Below are 23392 nucleotides of genomic sequence, written 5' to 3' on the forward strand. Positions count from 1 at the left end.
ACAATTTAGAATGATTTATTCATGATAAAAGAATGAAATTCTTCAAAAATTTGGCGACATTGACAATCTTGGACATTTGACACAGGCCTGTAACTTTAACTTTTAACCAATTTAATAAATAAATAAATAAATAAATCACTTTGTCTCTGACTGACCTGTAATCATTCATTAAGTTAAGTCCAAAATTGGATTAAAACTCTGTTATTTTCTTCAAACTCATGGTCAAACTTGTATGTTGATTTATTGGATCCCAGTCTGAAGGGGTGTATTCATTTTTCCAGGTGAAAACTGAACAAACATTAACATTTTTAATTATTTCTTTTATTTTAGTTGAAATAATCTATGACATTCTAAGAAGTACAGTGAAAAGCTATTTAAGTACATTTAAAGCTATACGGCCTTTCAAATTTCACAACACTGACAAAATGTACTTTCTACTGAAATCTGAGCATTATAACATCAGATTATTTTTGAAATGTTTTGCATGTTTTGCTAACATCTGTGGTGTTATCTGGTTTTTAAAACAGAATTTTTAGACTTCTTAGTGTTTATTTCTTGCTAACGTTTACAAAATATATGAGAAACATTAGATTGATCAAGAAACAAGTATTTTCCACCATTTTGAATCCTTCCTTTCTTTACTCTGATTGGCTGTCACCATGTGCTTCCCAATATCCCTCACGCAAGTCAGGGGAAGCCCCCACGTGTTCTTATGATGTCACTGTCACAGACTGTATAAGTCGTTATTGTAAGTAGTTCAAAGCTGTCTGTTCTTTGTAAATTTTCCCCCTCAGGGGAACTATTTATTCATTTCCTGTAGACAACGTGAATTTTGTTCATAAGGGCAATGTCAATTATTAAACCCCCATTTAAAGACTAATAAACAAAATTATAGTGGTGCCAAAGAAAATTCTTTTTATGACTTAAATCTTAAAAACTCAGTGGCCATATCCCTTTAATTATATATATATTTTTGCCCCCCTCCTCCCAACTCCAAATTATTTGCAGAGTATTGGGCATTCTCGACAATACGCTTTCAGATGTCAACATAATTGCTGAACCGTTTCCACAGTGTTGTTGCCATGCAAAAGTATTCTTAGAATAGATATGTAGGCGTTTCATGTTGAAAAAAGTATCAGTTATGATACAGCGTTTCTAATCCATCTATATCCGATGTGACACAGATGTACTTTTCTAAAGTGCGTTCAAACTGTTCTTATTGATAAGTCATAATTATGACTTAACTAAAGCTTTAAAGCTTTAGCTAAGACAGCAATTACAAACAGACTGCAGTGTCTTAACTATAAGAACAGGCTGTTTCAGAGCTGCCTGGCGATCATCTACCTGCTGATGGTTCCAGACGTTATTGGGAGGGAGTGAAACAGAACACTGGATCCTGACTGTGATGCATGGACGCTTTGATCAAAAGTAAAACGAAGGTTCAGGCCATTTGGCTGTTGCGGTTTGGATGAGCGCTGCCTCTCAGATAGCATCTCGACGTGACGTTATGGAAGGTCGTTTTGGTGGTTAACTCTGAAAGGGCACTCAGCGTGGGTTTCGAGTTACTGTACTGATATTCTTTCTGCAAAAAATGCAAGCCCGACCCTCGGTCAGGTGTCGTTCACACCGCCGGTGGAAGTGTCCCTCACATGTCACCATGTGCCATCCCTACCACCATTTTTGAGCTGAATGTCACATCTTATGCAGAACTTTTCTGTAGTTATATTTAATTTTTAACACATTTCAAACAATGTCGGTAGCTCACATATCTGTTTACATAATATTTGCGTAGCCAGTGCACTTTAGCTAGTTAGCGTTTCCATCCACTAATGGTTCTTCATCATAGCATGCCTAGTTAGCTTGGAGGTGGTATGACTGCTAGCCTAGTAAGCTTGCATATTCATCAGGTGAAGTCAGTGTACTATAACTTTTTGAAGTATGCAGTTAGTTAGGCATTTGTGTATTGGGGCACCACAGTGGTTCGTGGTTAGCATTCTTGCCTTACAGTTAGATATGTTGGAATTTCATTTAATATGACACAAAGTGGATTCCCAACTCATCAAATGGTCCTGTTTGGTCAAAAAAAACAGTTTGAATTTTAATTTTGAACACATTTGAAACAGTGTTGGTAGCTCACTTATCTGTTTATGTAATATTTGCATAGCCAGTGCACTGTTTAGCTAGGTAGCTAAACAGCTAGTGCACTTATTAGCATTCTTGCCTTACAGTTAGATATGTTGGCATTTCATTTAAGATGACACAAAGTGGATTCCCAATTCATCAAATGTTGATGTTTGGTCAAAAAAAAAAAAAAAAAAAAAAACTATTTGAATTTTAATTTTTAACACATTTGAAATAATGTTGGTAGCTCACTTATCTGTTTACGTAATATTTGCATAGCCAGTGGACTGTTTAGCTAGGTAGCACTTATTAGCATTCTTGCCTTACAGTTAGATATGCTGGCATTTCATTTAAGATGACACAAAGTGGATTCCCAACTCATCAAATGTTCCTGTTTGGTCAAAAAAACAATTTTAATTTTAATTTTTAACACATTTGAAATAATGTTGGTAGTTCACTTATCTGTTTACATAATATTTGCATAGCCAGTGCACTGTTTAGCTAACTAGCGAGCTTTTCCATCCACTAATGGTTCTTCATCATAGCACGCCTAGTTAGCTTGGAGGTGGTATGACTGCTAGCCTATTGAGCTTGCATCGCCTTCAGATGAAGTCAGTGTACTATAATTTTTCAAAGTATGGAGTATAAAAGTTAGACATTTTTGTATAGGGGCACCACAGTGGTTCGTGGTTAGCATTCTTGCCTTACAGTTAGATATGTTGGCATTTCATTTAATATGACACAAAGGGGATTCCCAACTTATCAAATGTTCATGTTTGGTCAAAAAACAGTTTGAATTTTAATTTTATGTTGGTAGCTCACTTATCTGTTTACATAATATTTGCTAGCTCGCTAGTTAAACAGTAAGCTTGTATATTCATCAGGTGAAGTCAGTGTACTATATTTCAAAAGTGCCTAGCCTAGTGAGCTTGCATCATCATCAGATGAAGTCAGTGTACTATAATTTTTCAAAGTATGGAGTTTAAAAGTTAGACATTTTTGTATTGGGGCACTACAGTGGTTCGTGGTTAGCATTCTTGCCTTACAGTTAGATATGTTGGCATTTCATTTAATATGACACAAAGGAGATAACCAACACATTAGATGTCCCTGTTTGGTGAAAACAAAACAAAACAGGTTTTAATTTAAGTAGTCATCTCACGATAATCAGATAAGAACAGCTAAATGTGAACATAAATGACTGAAAACTTAACTAAGGCAATTACTGAATTAATAAACAGGACAGAATTTAGATTTTATAACAATGTTGTGAATACGTCTGATAATCTGAAGATCATGTCTCTGGGCCCTTGTCTTTTAAGACTGACTGAGAGATGCCTCGGGAGAGATTATGGCATCCCAAGGTCAGTGGACAGAGGTGGTTGCCGATCTCAGTATCTTTGTAGGGGAAGTAAGAGCCAAGTCTTTAACATACTGGTGCTCACTGTCTTATTGTATGGCTGTGAGACTGAGGTTAATCAGCCACCAAAAGGAAAAACTTTGGTACCAGGTCTTTTTGGAGGATCCTTGGGTCCTTGACGGAATCCTTTTAGATAAGATAAGATAAGGGTGTTATGGATAAGGCGCGGAGTGAGGAGCGGTCCAGTATCTGACTGAACCCAGCATGAAATAATCAGAAGCAGTTCCAAAAAGAAAACACATTTATTTTTCTCCCCTTTGTGCTATACATAAAATACTAATTAATTAAAGTTCTGGTGAGGTGAAAAGGCGGCGCGCTCTCTCAGCGTCTCAACAGTCGGAGTCCGAACGTTCAGGACTCAGGAGTTCCGCTGACACCCCCCCAGGTGACTTTTTCCCAGAACTGTACTCTGCAAAGGAGGAACAGAGATGAGATTATTCAACACTATTACTACGAAATATTGTTTGGAGGCAAACTTATCAGCTACACGTTTAAGGCTGAATTCCAACTTAATTCAAGGAGGCTGCTGCTCACAGCCAGTGGAGGATCATTAATCCGCACGCCACTGCCGTGAGGAGCACGCCAAACACTTTCCACCAATAATTACTTATAGCTGCGTATAAGACGCCAATTTACATTCACGGATAAACTTTTCAGAATATTCACCTCTGCCGTGTGCTGACAACGTTTGTCTCTCACCCTCGTCCTCCTTCACAGGCGCGATGTCAGACTCTGAAACGGCCCTCAGCGTCCCCACACGGTCGTCACAAGGTTGTATTCTCCGGCCATCTTATCCAACTCACTGCTGGTTTAAATGTAGTTCTTCATCACTACATTGGTACCAGCTGGAAGTCCTCAGATCTGCACGTGAACATCACAGATGTCGTGGATTGTCCTAATAGAGAGCCGCACAAGAATGCAACAGGTGCAGCCAATCATTGTAACAGAGGAGAGACTCTTCTGCAGCACATTTTCCTCAGAGAACAGCCCCCAATCACCTGGGAAGGCAAACAAACACAAAACAACCCAACCTTGTCCAGCCAAACCCCCCCAACACACAACAAAGGGTTAATCTTGAGACACCTCTGTGTGGGTTAGTTTAACATGAGAATGTCATTGCACACCTAAAAACCCCGTCCTTGACAGATTAGTCTTGGAAATCCTAGACGATTGGGGTATGAGGACCTGCTGCTGCCTTCATCTATCTTCATAGCCATTAGGTCACAAGTGCGTTGAGGACTTCTTGTTCCCTGGGTATGACTGGAATGACTTATTACCAAAGGAACAGTTAGCAAGACGAAGATGAGGAGTATCACTTAAATCATGATACCAGGCTCCAGCAGATAGGTGGTTATACTTTCAAGAGGTGGGGATGGACTTGTTGTCTGCTTGGGTGGTTGCCATCCAGGACTCAAAGTGGTTCCTTTGCATGCAGGCTGCTGCACATGCACCCGGACCTGATCCGTTGAACAATAGCTGCTTTGTTCGTTTTCTAACGGTTGTATTACCCTTTGAGTAGTAAATCAAGACAATATGTAACAGTTGGTGCTTGTTTCATAGCATTAAGTTAATACATCTTCTTCACCAGCCTGTGACAGCTGTCACATTTTGTTTATGAAGTGAACCCAGAAGGATTTGCAGCAGATGCTCCAGATATGTGTGAAAAAAAAAAAAAAAAACGTGGGCAAACTCCCTTGTTTGGTGTGACAAGGTTGAGAGCTTCTCTCCTAAACTGTCAGAAGAGAACATCTGTGCTTTGGCAAATCAGCGATGTTTGTTCTCTGACGGAGCAATTGGTTCCCTGCAGCCGTCTGAGGTGACAGTTTCTGTCACGGTCCAAGGAAATACGGAGATAGAGAAGGAGACCGGGGGTGGGTAATCCCTGTATCCAGTCCAGCTGCAGATACAAGGAGGAAAAGTCCATCTTTTTATGGTTTAGTCACACTCGCGTTTAACACAAGGTTGAAAATTGAATCTTGCGCTCATAAAATGATTACTGGCATGAAAGTAAAAATGCATTATGTTTTGCATTAAAGCGGCCTCAAAAGCACGATATTTATGGAATAATACTTGATCCAAAAGAACAACAACAAAAAAGAACATCTGCAAGTCCCATTCGTACCAACTCAGACGTTACCATGTTGTCACTTTTGGTATATTTCAATGTTGATCAGAATTTATGCACAAAAGTCAAACTTTTCTGCAAAAGTTCAGTAACCTTTTTTGAAAAAAAAAAATCAACATTAATTACCATCTATCTCTGCCTATGCCTATGAACATTAACATTTACATTTAAGTTCAATAAATTAACCCTCTGGGGTCCGAGGGCATTTTTTGGACAGTTCACTCGCCTGGCATAAATGTTTTATTATTGCTGTTAACAGCTCTCCCTGCATCCCACAATCAAGTTTTATGTCTCTTTTTTTCAGGACAACCTGTGCTTTCAGAATATATATGCTTTTGTTGTGTTTTATAAGTGTAATAAAGGTTTACAAACAAAAATAAGAAAGAAAGAAGAGAAGCAGAAAATAATTTTCCACACACATTTATTCAAAACACACAGCAAACTATAATAAACAACTGTTTTGACACTTAATAAAGGTAATTTGAGGTCTTGTGTGAAAGACTGTACAACAAAAAGGTTCAACCAATAAACACAAATGCACATTTTGAACAATATATACAAAATGGTCTATGCGCTTTTTCTGTTTTGTCTTCATCTCCAAACAATTTCTGTCTGCTATTACACAAAGGTTACAACACAAACTTCTACTCTGTTTTTGACTGTTCTGTGCTGCTCCTAAAGCAGCTTTCACGTGAGATTCTCATCAGAGGCTCTCCATCTGCTTTCACTGATCGCTGTGCGTAATGGCACAGGGTGCACTGAGTATGTACTAATAGTATGTACTCATTGGAGCACCCAGGGGGCTATTCAAACGGATCAACTAGTAACATATCACTCCTGAAAATGATCTTTGGCTTTTCACGTGATTTAAATCTGCCCTACAATTGGATTTTAGAAAACCATGTGACAGTGATCCAATTCGATTGGACACTCACATTGCGCATGTCATCACACAGCTTCTATGAGGACTACAAAGATGGCCGATGGCTGGCTCGAAAGTCCGCGGAGTTAACTTTTCAGCAAAAAAAAAAAAGAAAAAGTTTCTATCTCATGTCATTAAAAAGTTACTTATAATTTAGTAAAGCTTGGTCTTAGCCGTCATATACGATGGTGTCGGCACCAGAGGTTTAAGTTAGAATGCCATCGAAACTGAGTTAGAAAGTGTGATATTTTCCAGATGTTTTTTTTTGCTTTTGTTTGCTTCTGGTTGCTCAGGTTTTGCCACAAATTTGACACCAGATGGCCTTCATGAAGCAACTCTAGTTCTACATGGAGAAACCTGTACACTGCTCCAGGTTTTCCCAAGTGGTGTCCCAAGTTCCAACCCAGTACTAATCAGAACAGATCACTACTAATTTACCAGCTTTAACGTTAAAACATTTATATAAAAAGTGCTGGTCAGTCTATTGATGTCAGAAAATTCCAGCCCTTGTATTTACTTTTTCTTCACCCTACAAGGTTTAAATGGTGGAGAAGTAATTTTCTACATGGTTACTATTGCCTTAAGAGTCTCCTTCAATCCTGCAGAGAGCAGGTGGCAAATGCATTCCATTTTCTTCTCCTCTGCAAAACACTTACTATTAATAGGCCAAGGTCGATAGAGTCTTTTACTCACTAATGAAAAGTATTTGTATAAACCCATCAAAGGAGGAAAATAACTGACACAAATGGGACAACAAGGAGAAAAAGAGGTCAGCATCGAGGTCTGCTCACACTCTCCAACTTCATCAAAGTGCTCCGCTTTGTTCTTCTGCCAAAATCAAATGTCCAGACTTAGCTAATGCATCTTTAAACCCTTCTGCAATAAGACTTCATAACAAGATGCTTCCCACTGTTTAATCTGTTGATGTAGCGCTCATCAGAATGGTCACTGAAAGTGGTCTTGGTGCCAGTGATTTGGGTTCAGGTCCAGTTAAACAAGATTGTCTACAAATAGATGATAAATCCTCATGAAGGGTTTGTGGTCAGAGTAGAAATCTGAGAAAAGAAATACTACTGCATCTAATCAACAAATTTAAAGGATGGCGTGGTACAGTCACAAAATAGACCCTTATTAATTTAGCAGAAGTTCCACTGGGTCTTAAAACATGTTAGAGTAACCCACAAATATTAATGCACCTTTAAAGAGGCTGGTTAAGTGTTCTTGCACTGCTTAAATCACAAAAATCTAAAAAAATGAGACCTACGTTTTGCTTGTAGCAAAGTTTCTACAGGCACATAGTTAAAAAATGTTGGAAACCACAACCCTGTAAAAACTACATACTTCAAAAGACATAACACATAATGACAAATGAGTTATTTTAATGAACTAATTTTCATTTTGGCGATGAGTTAAATTGACTCACCAATTTTGGAGTTGGAAACCCAACGTAAATGCGAGTATAAGCTAAGAAAAAAGCGTACACATGCCAGTGGATATGTTTTATTTGGTAATTAAATGAATATAAATGGACTGCATTTATCTAGCACTTTTCCATGTTCACCTTAGTATTTCTCTGTTTTTCTTGTTGTTTAATGCTGGCAAATTCTACAGTACTTTTTTGTCTTTCTGATGCCTGATTCTGTTTTTTCTCTCTTTAAGGTGCAGCTTCATGCAGAGATGGGAGTTGTATTCGTGTTGGCGATCCTCCTGTCCTGTGTGCCAACAGCATTTCTTGTATATTCATCCGTGAATTGTTCTGTGAATTGTTCTGTAATTTATGTTTGTAGCATGGCCCAAGCAGAGGGTCACCCCTTTGAGTCTGGTCTGCTTGAGGTTTCTTCCTCAGAGGGAGTTTTCCTTACCACTGTTGCTTTGGGGGTTGGTAAGGTTGGACCTTACCTGTGTGAAGCGCCTTGAGGCAACTCTGTTGTGATTTGGCGCTATATAAAGGAAAATATGTTGAAATTGAAATGATCTAATAGTACCCGTGGGATTATTTGCTGACTTTATCCGCAAACGTGGTCACTGTAAATATGTTGAACCCATAGCAAAGGTGGAGGTGGAGCATGATTATTGGAACAGAAATGATAAAATGTGAGTAGGTTAGGTGGCGGGGAGGGGGTAGAACTGATATCACCATTTATAAGTTTGTTGGACAATGAAATGAAGTTGATCCAAGAGGTAATCTGGTCTAGAATGTACCTTTTGATTAGAAATCTTCTTGACCCGACATCATGCCGTTTGAGTTCCATTGTGGAGTTTTGTGCCGTGTCAATGAAACTCACTTGGGTGAACTTTATTATGAAGTTGTTATAGCTTGGAATATCCTCCTTTACCAGTTTAACCATCAGTGCCTTTTGACGTCCATAGTCTGGGCATCTATAAGTCTATGGTCGGACCCAAGCTGCTAATGATATTGTGCAAAATGTGACCATAAATGGTATCTACCCTTGTTCAGGTTGATCGCCGTTTCCTCTGCTCAACCAGATCATCATCTTGTATCGTAAGTCATGTGTTAGTGCATTTTATCGTGACCACTACACACACTAATCCCCAGTCTTTATCAAGACTCCTACCTGCCAACATTTGAACATACCAATGTGGGACACGAGCTCCAAGGGTGCAAAGCGTAACTAGGGCATCTGAGGGCATGTCCAGACCCACATAAATGTGGGATTAATGGGCGTCCTGCACACACCCATGCAGGACATGGGACACAGGGGTAAATACCAGGATTGTCCTGCCCTCTGCAGGACTGTTGGCATCACTGCAAGACTTGCAATTAAAACTAACTCGGGCTAGTTAACCCAATCAGACATAGAAAACCAAAACAACCAAATTCTATTTCGATTGACAAAAAACACCAGTTGGTACTTTGTCAGTACCCATAATGCAATATGGTGCTGTGCAAAAGACATCAAGTAAACCTCACTCACCAAGGACATAGGACACTCTGGTGAAAGTTGCTAGAGTCCATGGGTTTGGCAGAGTGCCCGCCTCCTGTCCTGGGAACTGTGGGTCCAATCTCAGAGTGGGACAAAGCGACGCAGGTTACACATGGACGCAAAATCCTTCAGTGATTTCCCTGTTTGCTTCTTTTTGACTGTGCTAAGATCTGCAAAGCTTCTTGAACTGTCAGCAAGTCAAACTGCAACTGTCAACTTCTGTTCTGTGCGTGTATCTTCAAATATTCAGGGAAAAAACACCAGAAATGGTGCCAAATTGTAACTCTTCCAAATATTTCACCTTTGTGAGCACCACATTGCATTGTGGGTAATGGCCTGGGTCACTATCAGACATCCATTTGTCCATAAACCTCTACTTTGTTTAAAGTATGTAGGAATGACTACGTAAAAGCATCTCCTACTGGTGTGAAATGGTACCAATTTTCAAGTCAAAACATTCATTAAAATCCATCCATAACCTCAAGAGTTACGAATCGTGTCCGCCGTCTCCTGAGGGTCATTAATGAAATCGAATTTACTTTGTCATAATGTGCGTTGTGTTATTGCACAGGCCTACTGAGGTGGCGTGATATTACTGAATGCAAATGCCTCGTTTCTTTTGATTTAATGGCACTGGGAATTAGCCGTGACTGTTAAGCCGTTTCATCTTAGTGGGAGTGGAAATGTTTTCCAAGCAGTGGCTCTCAGCCGGCGTGCCTACTCATCAAGGTCATACCTCAGTGAAGTCTTTCAAAAAAAAAAAAAAACAAGGTCTGCTGCCATTCAGTAAGTTTCACAGAGAAGGACGGCACGCTCACGGTGAGAGGTTTGATCAAAGACGAGGATTTGTTGTTGCAGTTTTTAATACGCTTGAAAGGAAATCTGTTAATGCAGGTTCGAAAGGTGGGCAGCGGAACCGACACAAACACAACAAGACAAAATTCCAATTGTAGATACAACTTCTGTGTCAAACAACAATGCTGGTGCTGAAAAATGAAACCAATGCGGAAGTGGCAAAAACCTGCAGTTTCTTAAATGGCCATTTCAGACTAGTTCCAAAAGCGAGTCAATCCCTATTGGTGTCGATGTTTTTACATGTCCACCTTTGCAGCAGAACGTGTTTTCAACCTGGTGCATAAAGTGGTTTCAATCTCTACATCTGTGTTCCTGTTCATGACGCCTGTACAGCGAGCAATTTTTTTAATAACTTATCCGTTTAAGCTAATTTACGCCGTAAAGTTACAAAGGCAGTTAGAATCAAGCCTCGAATTGGCCTGGGTTCTACAAACGAGGCCCTTCCTTTAAACTCCGGCAGATTTGTCATGGGTGTCTTGGTGGCTTCCCTCACTAGTCAGCTTGCACGGTGACTCAGTTTGTGAGATCAAGCAGAGAATTTTGTCTTAAAGCTGTGAAAATCTTTCATTAATGGTCATGCCAGGAACAAGACAAACGGGCATTGAGCGTTTGGCTAGCTTGTGTACTAGGGTAATTAGGGGACTGAAGACAGGTGTGAGTTCTGGTCACTGAGGAGGTGTGGCCATTTTTATTAGAATTTTGTTTTGGTAAAAGTAGGCTGAGTTTGTGTCCCACTCCCACGATGGACATTGCATCATCTTCAAAGACGACGCCATGCCATGATGATTGACAGGGATCTTGGGGAGTTGGTGCGTGAATTGAACACCAGAGTCCTTCCTGTTACTCCAAAGACCGTTTTGACACATTTCCTTATTCCAGTGTGATGCCTGATGAGCCAACTTTGGTTTTCTAAAATAACTTAATTATGTAGATAATTTGAGAATCCCAATGAGGTTTAGCCAATCTATATGTCAATGAGGCAGGCGGATTAGAGGTGGAAGGCTGTAAATAAGGCGTAAACGCATCTTGTAACAGTGTATGACTACAGCACATGATACCGCACCCCTTCCAGTAATTACAGAATCGCTCCTGCATCCCATTTGAAATTAGATCGCTGTCTGTCAGTGATAAGCCGACGTGCCAGATGGTTCAAGCAGTGCGGCCCAGACTTGATTAGTCGAAGGCGGTGCAGGGGTATAAGGTAGTGCGGAGGGACGGTTCAGCCTGTGGTCTGTCTGCTCCCTTCCACTCCGCCGCAGAGCCAAGAAAGACTTAGTAAATCCCGTCGGGGTAGCTCAGGGCCTTCACCTTCTGTTCACATTGGTGCTCTGTTGAAGAGCGTTGGAGACCGAGAGCTCGGTCTCATTCACAGCTGTAGTTTGTTTGGAAAAGTAAGATGGCGGATAAGATGCTGTATCTCTTCTTGGTGAGAGCAAATATGCCTTCAGCTCCAAGAAGAACTGTGAGAACAGAACCCTCTTCCACTTTTGTGCCAAATAAAGCCTCATTACAATCCGAATTAATAGCCGTAAGTGATGACTTGATTAATGCAATTGGGACTTTGATCCTCAAATCACAGTTTTCACAAGTGCATGCCTACGTTCATTGTTCATCGGGGAGGTGATGATGTGGTGGTTAAGTGTTGGACTTGAGACCAGAGGATTCTTGCTTCAAATCCCAGCATAACTGGAAAATCACTAAGGGCTCTTGGGCAAGCTCCTTAATCCCCTAGTTGCTCCCAGTATCTAGTGAGTGTCTTGTATGGCAGGGTGAATGTGAAGCATTAATGTAAAGCGCTTTGAGTGTCTTATGCAGAGGAAAAGCGCAATATAAATGCAGTCCATTTACCATTGTTACAACACTAAAATAATACCATGATGCTGAAAACTAAGATTTGTGAGGACATTGTTTTGCACCTGATCATGCCCATGCACCGCTTCAAGAAGACGGCTCATGCACTCCTCTGTACTTTTTTTTTTTAACAGGATGAGTGAGCGATACACACAGGCCAGACACAAAGGAGCCGTACTTCTAATGGTGCTTGTCATCGGTATCTGTGAGATGTCCACATCAGCAGAGGGCACTACAGGTGGGTACACCAGCAAAAGCAACATTTGTTTTTCTTTGTTTCCCGCACAAAATCCTTCTTCTTCATCACTCATGTTGTAGTTACATATCCATGCAGGTCCACAAATGGGATTTCTGTTGCTCTAAGGGCGAGTATTCACTTAATAACTAAGGACGAGTATTGACTTAATAACTAAATGTGAGTATTGACTTAATAACTAAGGGCGAGTATTGACTTAATAACTAAGGGCGAGTATTCACTTAATAACTAAGGACGAGTATTGACTTAATAACTAAGTGTGAGTATTGACTTAATAACTAAGGGCGAGTATTGACTTAATAACTAAGTGTGAGTATTGACTTAATAACTAAGGGCAAGTATTGACTGAATAACTAAGGGCAAGTATTGAGTGAATAACTAAGTGTGAGTATTGACTTAATAACTAAGGGCGAGTATTGACTGACTAACTAAGGGCAAGTATTGAGTGAATAACTAAGGGCAAGTATTGAGTGAATAACTAAGTGTGAGTATTGACTTAATAACTAAGGGCAAGTATTGACTGAATAACTAAGGGCAAGTATTGAGTGAATAACTAAGTGTGAGTATTGACTTAATAACTAAGGGCGAGTATTGACTTAATAACTAAGTGTGAGTATTGACTTAATAACTAAGGGCGAGTATTGATTTAATAACTAAGGGCAAGTATTGACTGAATAACAAAGGTGAGTATTGACTTAATAACTAAGGGTGAGTATTGACTTAATAACTAAGTGCGAGTATTGACTTAATAACTAAGAGTGAGTATTGATCTAGTAACTAAGGGCGAGTATTGACTTAATAACTAAGGGTGAGCATTGATTTAATAACTTAGGGCGAGTATTGACTGAATAACTAAGGGTGAGTATTGACTTAATAACTAAGTGCGAGTATTGATTTAATAACTAAGGGCGAGTATTGACTTAATAATGATATACATTTGTTTCCTTCTGTGATAAACACTATTATGAATAGTTAATGGGTAACAGATCGTGGCAAGGATCTCAGCGCAGAGAACCACAAGAAAAGGTAGTTTGAACAGGTTTCAACAGAAGTAGTTAATTGCAGCTAACAACAGGAGGCAAAAGGGTAGTTAAAAAACAGGCAAGGTTCAGTACACAGGTGGTCATTCCAAATGGAGATATCTTCTTTCAAAGATCTAGGCAGCAGAGTTGAGTAACCATAGATTCTTATTCCACAGAGTCCAAGACAGCAGGTGAACTACATGAATCTGGAATGGCAGCAAATGTCTAACATGGAATCAAAAACACAGTTACTGAAATGCTAGAGAGCAAGGCAAAACTTAGTACAATCTGGGGACTAAAAGACGTTCTATCGATGGTTGTAAAGGATGCCAGGCAATTAAACTTGAATGTGTAGGCACACAGGAACATGGAAGGACCTTGCCCAAGGGTCCTTAGTGATTTTTCAGTCTGATATGGGATTTGAACCAAGGAGCCTGTGGTCACAAGCCCACTGCACAAAGTTGCCACAGGACCTTCATTGGTACTGCAGTGTTTGTGAAGAAACACAAAAGAAATGAAAATTCCGGTACCTTTTCTAAATCCTGTACTGGTCACTCATCATTATAACTTTTTGTTTTAGCCATCAGTAGCAACATCCAGCACCAGCACGCGCTCCTTTGCCTGACCTGACCTACTCCAGCCACAGCTAAATGAGCCCAGTCTAGTCTCTTCCATCACTTGACTGACTGGACATACCTGACAGAGATAATTAACTGTAGGTCGAGCAGGGAGAGCTCTGGGGTCCCTGAGATCGTGTCAAGGTGTAAACAATCATATAACATGTTGCTGCTTCCACCACCAGTGGTCCATCTGTATCTCCTTCAGGACAAGGACATGATATACCACACTTATTTTTAGAATCAAATAAAGGTCTAGGCCAGGCATTGAAAAATCAAGACATTCTAATTGAGTTTTCTCTTCCCTCATATTCTGTTTGTAGGTGAAATACATCCTGTTTTTGATTTTAACATTTTTGAAGTGGTTTCATTTTAATATGTTCTTAATGTAGACACATAGGCTGTAACAGGCTATAAGAGTATTGGGCTTGTTTTTGATGCTGCAGTTGCTTATTTGTCTCATGAGGCTTGGCAACACTACCTTCGACTCACAACAAACCACAATGTTATGGTGATCATTTCTCCATAAACGTCCTTACTGAGAGACTTAAAGGGGTATAACCAATTAGCAATCAACAGTGTTGTAGCCCTGGTTCTTCTAGTCCCACATGTGAAATTTTGACCAATGGAATACCACAAGTTCTTGATTGGCGTACCCCCCCCAACACACACACAGCTTTAAAAGTGACTTTCTGCTAGCTTTGAATTCTGTTTCCATTTCATATAAATGGCTGAGTGACGGAAGTGTCTTCAACTTTAGTGCCGATGTCAGGTCTAGGAGCATGCAGTGGTACACTACATTGCCAAATCCACCACATAACATGGGCGTAATCATGCTGCATGCTGGATCATACCCAGAGAAACCCGTCACATGACCACAATGTCATAGCTGATGTTGGCTCACAATACAACAGTCTCTGTACCTATCCATTCATTTGACACTAAGTGTTTCTAGCCCTACCCAAGGATCTAACCAAGTACCAATGACTTCAAGGCATCACCTTAGGTCACTGGTTACCATCCACATCATAACACAATGCAGTAAGGCTGAGAGCACCAAGACTCTAAAACTTGGACCTTCGTTTTCCCGCAATGATATTGTCATCGCCAAACACCTCTGTCCAACGACCTCCCGAAGCTCTTTCCAGGCATCTCTCAATCTCAAATGACTGATGGACCCAGAGACATGAACAGGTTTGACACATTGTTTCGCCAATGTGAAAGGTACCATTCCATGCAGACGTGGACATCTTTTGATGAGATGATAGAAACTGTACAAAACATATGGAAGACTGAGTCTACACTAGATGGCACTTGTCATGTGAGGCATTGGCAGACGAAATTCTTATTATGCACCATCGCAAATAAAATGCCACACTCGTAATTGGATCGAACCCTCTATTTTGGAGGTATGATTCAAGCTCATCCCCTTGCCTCATTAAAAGTGTTGTCAAGCCATCACCGGTAAACCCAGGGAGATCAATTATGGCAACTCAGCAACATTACAAGTGGAGGCCAATGCTCGCGTTTCATCGCTTGGAGTCCCACTGACAATACACAGCCTCAGGTAATTGGTGATGCGCAGCGTTGCTGCCGGTGGACGGGACATCTATTTGTGAGCATGATAGAAGACATTCATACCCCTCTTCTTTGTCTTCACCAATTAGATATGACTCCAGTGCTTTGAAGTGCTTTGACTGGCAGCGATCCAGACTCAAGGCGCTCATCATTTCGCCAGAACGTGGATCAGAATAATCTCACACGTTCAATTTCTCTCTGATAGCCACCGCAGCCTCTAATTTCTCCTGGGTGTTATTTCCGTTGCTGTAAACCCGTTATCATTCAAGGGATGAAATGAACCAAGAACACATCCAAAAGAGCAAATTTATTTCTTTGCCGAGAATACATGACGAGTAACGCTAAACCCACGCTTTGGAAAGCGGGACGAATTTAGCTCATTCTAGCAAGAAAACAAGTTGATTTACTAAAGCGCATGTGAGCTTTCACTTCTTTAAATAAACGGTTTGTGTCAGCAAAGACAGGCGCGTATTTGCACTGTAACGTTCTTTTCTACATGTTGACAGCTGTGTGTATTTTTTTTTTTTTGGATCTGTGATACGTGAAAGTGGTTCATATTTGTTCTCTCATCAGTGAGCAATGCAGCAAGCCTGCTGCACATCAGTCTGTCCCTGTGGAAAACTGTACAAAACATAACAAGAAGTCATCTGGAGAACCAACTATGGAATTAAAATTTCCAAAAATTGACAGAGAACCTCCTTTTTCAAAAAGAAAAAAAGATGATGATAGCATGTCCATTAACCAAAGGATCAATGGTTCAAACTGTACTAGAGCCAGACTGATATAGATTTTTGGGGAGCCGATACCAATATTTTTAAGGAAAAAATTATGATATCGATATATCTGCCGCTAAAATACCTTGAAAATGGCAAGGATTTCATTATCAAACCATTATGACAAAGAAATGTAACAGAGGCTTGATGCTTAACAGTTTAAACATACTTTTATAATAAACATACGTTTATAACAACTGACGACTAACCAACATATGTCATGCTGTCTTCACTTGGATTAGCAGGCGCTTTGTCAACATTTGCATAAAATCATCTATTTTGGGCCATCTTAGCTGCCAGCAAAACAATTACTTCTCTGTTTTCGCTTGAACATAATGTGACCAAGGGGTGATGGGGTCCCAGCCATGCTTGACAGCATTGTAAACAATGCAGTCGGCGCATCCTCTGCAGAACGAGCGATGCGATCACACCACTTCCAATATGTTTGGTAAAGCAAAAGTTTTTTATATTGGCAAAAATAATGCTGATACGATATGTTTGTGAAATGCTGACCCAGGCCAAAATTATCGACCAACCAATACATTGGCCAGACTCTAAACCTAATGCCAAATTACATGCAGACTGACCCCTTGCTTGGAAGGTCCTGGCAAATCTTTAACCACTTCGTTTTTATCATGAAACAAAAGTTGACCATACGTAGTTCAAACACTGAAAAGTGGTGCTAAACACTGACTTACACCTCAGTACTTCTGAGAGGTAAATAATTTCAAGAGGATAGCTGCAAGCACCATACGTAGCTAACAAAAGTTGTTCATGCACCAAGAAATGTGGTTGAAATACATAAAAGTAGCGATATACACTGACCTACAACTGTAACTTTTGCTTTGTCTAAAATACTACAGATATCTATCAGTAATCTATATCCATCATTCTTTCATGATCATAAAAAGAAGAGGTTATTGTGGAGGGAACTGAGTACAATTCCTTTGACTTTGTTTGTATTTTGACAAAACTAGGAAGTAAATTTGCTTAAACTGCTTTCTAAATGATCAAAAACAGTTTTGGTGTCCTGAATAAACCAATTTTTACACAAAAAAAAGCCTGATTGCTGTACATAATCGCCAGTCATTTTCATTGACATTAATAATAACCAGTTTTGTTACAAGTGCAACAAATAAACACATAAATAGATAAATAAAATAAAGACATAATAACAATGGATCATAAGGATGAGAAATATATCCCGACAAAGTATAAGGTGTGTAAAGTGATTTCATTCCATCTGATGCACAAACCTGGAAAGAAGACCAGCCTTATGGTCTCACCCCCCCACCCCCCAAAAATAATAACAATGCAGTCAAATTTTCATAGAACCCAGAATGTAATTTAAAATACTTTTATCAACATTTTGCTGGCGTGAATCGGCCTGATCGGATTAGAAACAGTTGAGTTCTTGTTGGCTCTGTCATGTTTCGATATATGCCTGTGGCTTCTTTGAGGAGAGATGGCCCGTAAAGTTATTAAAAATGTTGAATATGTTTGCCACACAGCTTATATTCCAGTCACAGAGATAAACAACCACACTCTGGAAAGCTTTCAAATGGTCCATTTACCACCATTAGCCTGACATAGGGCTCCAAAGCTCGTCTTAAAATCCTGATGGGAACGAGAGTCTGCAAGGGGTTATTCTTTATGTAATCTTACCCCCACCTTAAATATGCTACAGTAATCATAATGTTTCCTTTGAGCCTTCAGATAGTACTCCTCTGTGCTTGTCTTAAAAACAAATTGCATAAATTATCAACATGTCAATGTCTGTCAAATACGACGGAGTTTTAGGGCCACACTGAATTTCTTTTTTTTTTTTTTTTTTTGGACTTCGAGAATAATGTCGTAATATTACAAGAAAAAAGTCGGAATATTACGAGAAAAAATTCAAAATATCATATTATGACTTTATTCTCATAAAATTACGACTTTATTCTCGTAAAATTACGACTTTATTCTCATAATATTATGACTTTATTCTTGTAATATTACGACTTTATTCTCGAAGTCTTAATATTACGACTTTATTCTCGTAATATTATGACTTTATTCTCGAAGTCTAAAAAAAAAAATTCTATGTGGCCCTAAAACGCCGTCGCAGTCAAGAAATAACATGCATACAAAACACTGGTATTTCCTGGAAATCACAATACACACATCTCCATGAAACACGCACTACCGTATGTTTTGACTACGACGTCGCTTTCAGCGCAGAAGCAGAAAATGTCAGAGTGTTGTGTTGTTGTCGGTCAGAGATCATAACATATGAAAGAAGTATGCATACATAAGTGCAGATTTGGAAACTTAACAGGTCATTTTTACCCAAGGGCATCAAATATGGCCATCAGGTATTGCGAAGTCTTTGCGTCCGTCTGTTTGTGCTCAACATAAGTCCAGTCCTATTACTGGCAGTCTTCAAATTCACAGGGAACAAGTTCAAAGTGTTGGGGAAAGTGTAATGCACGGACCCACAACAGGGGGCGTAGATGAACGGTTAATAGATAAACCAATAAATACAATTTATTGCAGCAAATGTGCACAACAGGTCAAATACTGCTTTTAGACAGTCAATCACAAAATACAACAGGTGACGTGTGGGCAGGCCCGAGGGTAGGAGATGCCTATCCAGAGAAGAGCCGGGGCCCACAAGGTTCCACCGCCAACAGAGACCCGCAGTACGCCGAAGCGCCAAGTCCTGAGTCCCCAGGTGGCCTCTGCTTCCAGCTGTCAGATCCGGTACTGCTGGCAGGAACAAAAAACAGGTTAATGGTGGGTGTGTGGACACCCAGTAAGCAGTCAGCAAAAACTAACAGTTCCTTCCGGAGGGAAAATCCACCACTCCCAGAAACAGGAACACTAAGAACGTGCAGTACCAATAGTATGCTTAAAGTTCAGGAAAAGGAGGAGTGGGAAACGCCAACTCCCTCCAACCTCCACAAACCCAGCTCCAAGCTGCGAGCAAACAAAGGTTACGACTGCAAACTCAGTAGCAAACAATGTGCGAACGGCACAAAAACGGCTAAGCTGATATCTCGGCAGAGATGTGATGTCTCCTCCAGGCTTTTATGGTGCAGTTGATGGTGATTGCTGACAGCTGTCAGTCCTGGCTCCTGGATGGTAACTGTGCCCTCTGGTGCCTGAAACCCCACAACAGGCAGGGCGCCCTCTGGCGTTGGCCAGTAGTACCTCCTCTTCGGGCGGCCCACACAACAGGACCCCCCCCTCAATGGGCGCCTCCTGGCGCCCGATCAGGCTTGTCGGGGTGTCGCTGGTAGAACTCGGCCAGGAGGGCCGGATCTAGGATGAAGCTCCTCTTCACCCAGGAGCGTTCTTCAGGTCCGTAACCCTCCCAGTCCACCAGATACTGGAGACCCCAACCCCTCCGGCGAACATCTAGGAGCCTGCGGACTGTCCACGCAGGCTCGCCGTCGATGATGCGGGCAGGAGGCGGCGCTGGTCTGGGGGTGCAAAGGTCCGAGGTGTGATACGGTTTGAGCTTGGAGACATGAAAAACTGGATGGATCCGCAGTGAAGCTGGGAGTTTCAGCTTCACTGCGGCTGGACTGATGATTTTGGCGATCTTGAATGGTCCGATATATCTGTCCATCAGTTTTGGTGACTCCGTGTTGAGCGGGATGTTCTTTGTAGACAGCCAGACCTCCTGCCCGGGCTGATATTCTGGGGCCGGTGTGCTTCGGCGGTCTGCATGGCTCTTCGCCCTCGCCCGGGCTTTCAGCAGGGCAGAGCGGGCTGTTCGCCACACCCGACGGCACCTCCTGAGGTGGGCCTGGAACGAAGGAACCCCGACCTCTCCCTCCACAGCCGGAAACAATGGGGGCTGGTACCCCAAACATGCTTCGAACGGGGAGAGGCCGGTTGCAGACGAGACTTGGCTGTTATGAGCGTACTCAATCCAGGCCAGATGTTGACTCCAGGCCGTCGGGTGCACGGATGTCACACATCGCAAGGCCTGTTCCAGCTCCTGCCTGTCCGTTGGTCTGAGGGTGGTACCCGGACGAAAGGCTCACGGTGGCCCCCGTTCCCTACAGAAACTCCTCCAGACTTGCGAGGAGAACTGGGGATCATGGTCGGAGACAATGTTCGCAGGGATATCATGTACGACGTGGTGGACCAGGAGGTCTGCAGTCTTCTGGGCCGTCGGGAGCTTCGGGAGGGCCACGAAGTGGGCCGCCTTGGAGAACCAGTCCACTATCATCAGGATGGTTGTCATTCCCTGGGACGCAGGGAGACCTGTGACGAAGTCCAGGCCGATGTGGGACCGGGGCGACGAGGCACTAGCAGTGGCTGGAGGAGTCCCTTCTCTGGTTGGTGGACTGCCTTGCCCCTGGCACAGGTGGTACAGGCCTGGACATACTCCCGGATGTCGGCTTCCAAAGACGCCCACCAGAACCGCTGCTGGACAACTGCCACGGTCCTTCGCACCCCTGGATGGCAGGTGAGCTTAGAACCATGACAGAAGTCCAAAACTGCAGTCCTAGCGTCTGGTGGGACGTACAAACGGTTTGATGGTCCACCGATGTTCTCCACGTTCCACGTCAGTGTGGTGACGATAGTGGACTCCGGGATGATGTTTTCTGGTGGATCCGACAGCTCCGTTTTGACTTCTTCTTCATGCACCTGGGACAGTGCATCTGACCGCTGGTTGTTGGTCCCGGGGCAATAGGTGATCCTGAAGTCAAAACGTCCAAAAAATAGAGACCAACGGGCTTGCCTGGGGTTCAGATGCTTAGCGGTCCGAATATACTCCAGGTTCCGATGGTCAGTGAAAACCGTGAATGGAACCACAGCTCCCTCCAAGTGTCTCCACTCCTCCAGGGCCTCCTTCACCGCCAGGAGCTCCCGATTGCCGACGTCATAATTCCGCTCTGCCGGGGTCAACCTGTGGGAGAAATAGGCACAGGGGTGGAGAACCTTATCGGACTCCCCGCTCTGGGACAGCACGGCTCCTATCCCTGAGTCAGAGGCATCTACTTCCACAACAAACTGGCGGCTAGGATCGGCTGCACCAGAACTGGCGCAGTAGAGAACCGGCGTTTCAACCCCCTAAATGCGGCTTCGCACCAATCCGACCAGGTGAAGGGAACTTTTGGGGAGGTCAGGGCTGTAAGGGGACCAACAACCTGACTATAGCTCTTGATAAACCTCCGATAGAAATTAGCGAAGCCGAGGAACTGTTGCAGCTTCCTACGGCTTGCCGGTTGGGGCCAATCTCTCACCACCGCTACCTTGGCCGGGTTGGGTGCGACGGAGTTGGAGGAGATGATGAACCCCAGGAAGGACAAAGAAGTACGGTGGAACTCGCACTTCTCGCCCTTCACAAACAGCCGGTTCTCCAACAACCGCTGCAGGACCTGACGTACATGCTTCTCATGAGTCTCAGGATCCGGGGAGAAGATGAGGATATCGTCTAGGTATACGAAGACGAACCGATGCAGGAAATCCCGCAAGACGTCGTTTACCAAAGCTTGGAACATCGCGGGGGCGTTAGTGAGGCCGAACGGCATGACCAAGTACTCAAAGTGACCTAACGGGGTGTTAAATGCCGTCTTCCATTTGTCTCCCTTCCGGATCCAAACCAGGTGATACGCATTCCTATGATCCAACTTTGTAAAGATTCTGGCTCCATGCAGGGGCGTGAACACTGAATCCAACAGAGGCAACAGGTATCAGTTGCGAACCGTAATCTTGTTCAGCCCTCTGTAATCAATGCATGGACGGAGTCCGCCGTCCTTCTTGCCCACGAAAAAGAAACCTGCACCTAACGGGGAGGAAGAGTTCCGGATCAACCCGGCAGCTAGAGAGTCCCGGATGTAGGTCTTCATAGATTTGCGCTCGGGGCGTGAGAGGTTGTACAACTTGCTGGATGGATACTCAGCACATGTGATCAAATCTATGGCACAATCATACGGTCGATGCGGGGGAAGCGTGAGTGCCAGATCTTTGCTGAAAACGTCAGCAAGATCATGATACTCAGCCGGCACCGCCGTGAGATTGGGAGGGACTCGAACCTCCTCTTTAGCAGTCACACCGGGTAGGACCGAGGATCTTAAACACTCCTGGGTGGCAGGTTTCGCTCCATTGAGCCACAACCCCAGACGGCCAATCAATCCGGGAATTGTGCTTACTAATCCATGGATAGCCCAAAATAACTCTGGAGTTAGAAGGTGTTACAAAGAACACGATCTCCTCCCTGTGGTTTCCAGACACAACCACTGTTAAGGGCTGTGTCTGGTGTGTTATTAGTGGAAGAAGGGTGCCATCTAGTGCCCGTACCCTCACTGGTGAAGGAAGGGCCACTAGAGGGAGCCCTACTTCCTTAGCCCATCTGCTATCTAGCAGATTCCCTTCTGACCCTGTGTCGATTAGTGCTGGGGCTTGAAGGGTTAAATCCCCACAGAGGATCACAACTGGGATTCGTGCGGATTTTCGTGCATTACCCGTGTGTGTGTTATGGCCCACCCTTAGCCCAGTCTCTAAGGGTGAGCGTTGGTGTTTAACCGCTTGGGGCATTGTTTCTGCAAATGCTCATTAGAGCCGCAGAAAAAGCACTCTCCGCAGGCCAGCCTCCTCTGTCTGTTTTCCAATTTTATTTTGGCCCTGCTCGTGTCCATAGCTTCATCAGCAGAGGGAGCTGTCGTCACACGGAGCACTCTGGCTCTGGAGCATGGGGAAGGAGGGGCTGCTTCGGACCGGGAAGGGAGAGGGGCGGTGCATGCCCGGTCACGTCCTTCGTCTCGCTCCCGTCAACTTTCTTCCAATCGGTTGTCTAAAAGTATGACTAAATCAATAAGCCCGTCTAAATCCCGCGGCTCGTCCCTACCCACCAGGTGCTCCTTCAGGACCGGAGACAGTCCGTTTACGAAGGCGGCACGGAGCG

General features: G+C 42.7%; 1 protein-coding gene across 1 annotated transcript in view; it reads left to right on the forward strand.

The window, feature by feature from the left end:
- Positions 1-23392, forward strand: part of LOC117504214 (chemokine-like protein TAFA-2) — a 106007-nt gene that overhangs the window by 35326 nt on the left and 47289 nt on the right. Inside the window, exon 2 of the mRNA XM_034163611.1 lies at positions 12374-12477. Within this exon, the coding sequence (XP_034019502.1) occupies positions 12375-12477 (103 nt within the window). The 5' untranslated portion in view covers position 12374. The remainder of the gene's footprint in view (positions 1-12373; positions 12478-23392) is intronic.

The sequence above is a fragment of the Thalassophryne amazonica genome, chromosome 22, assembly GCF_902500255.1.
Source record: "Thalassophryne amazonica chromosome 22, fThaAma1.1, whole genome shotgun sequence".
Classification (NCBI taxonomy): Eukaryota; Metazoa; Chordata; class Actinopteri; order Batrachoidiformes; family Batrachoididae; genus Thalassophryne; species Thalassophryne amazonica.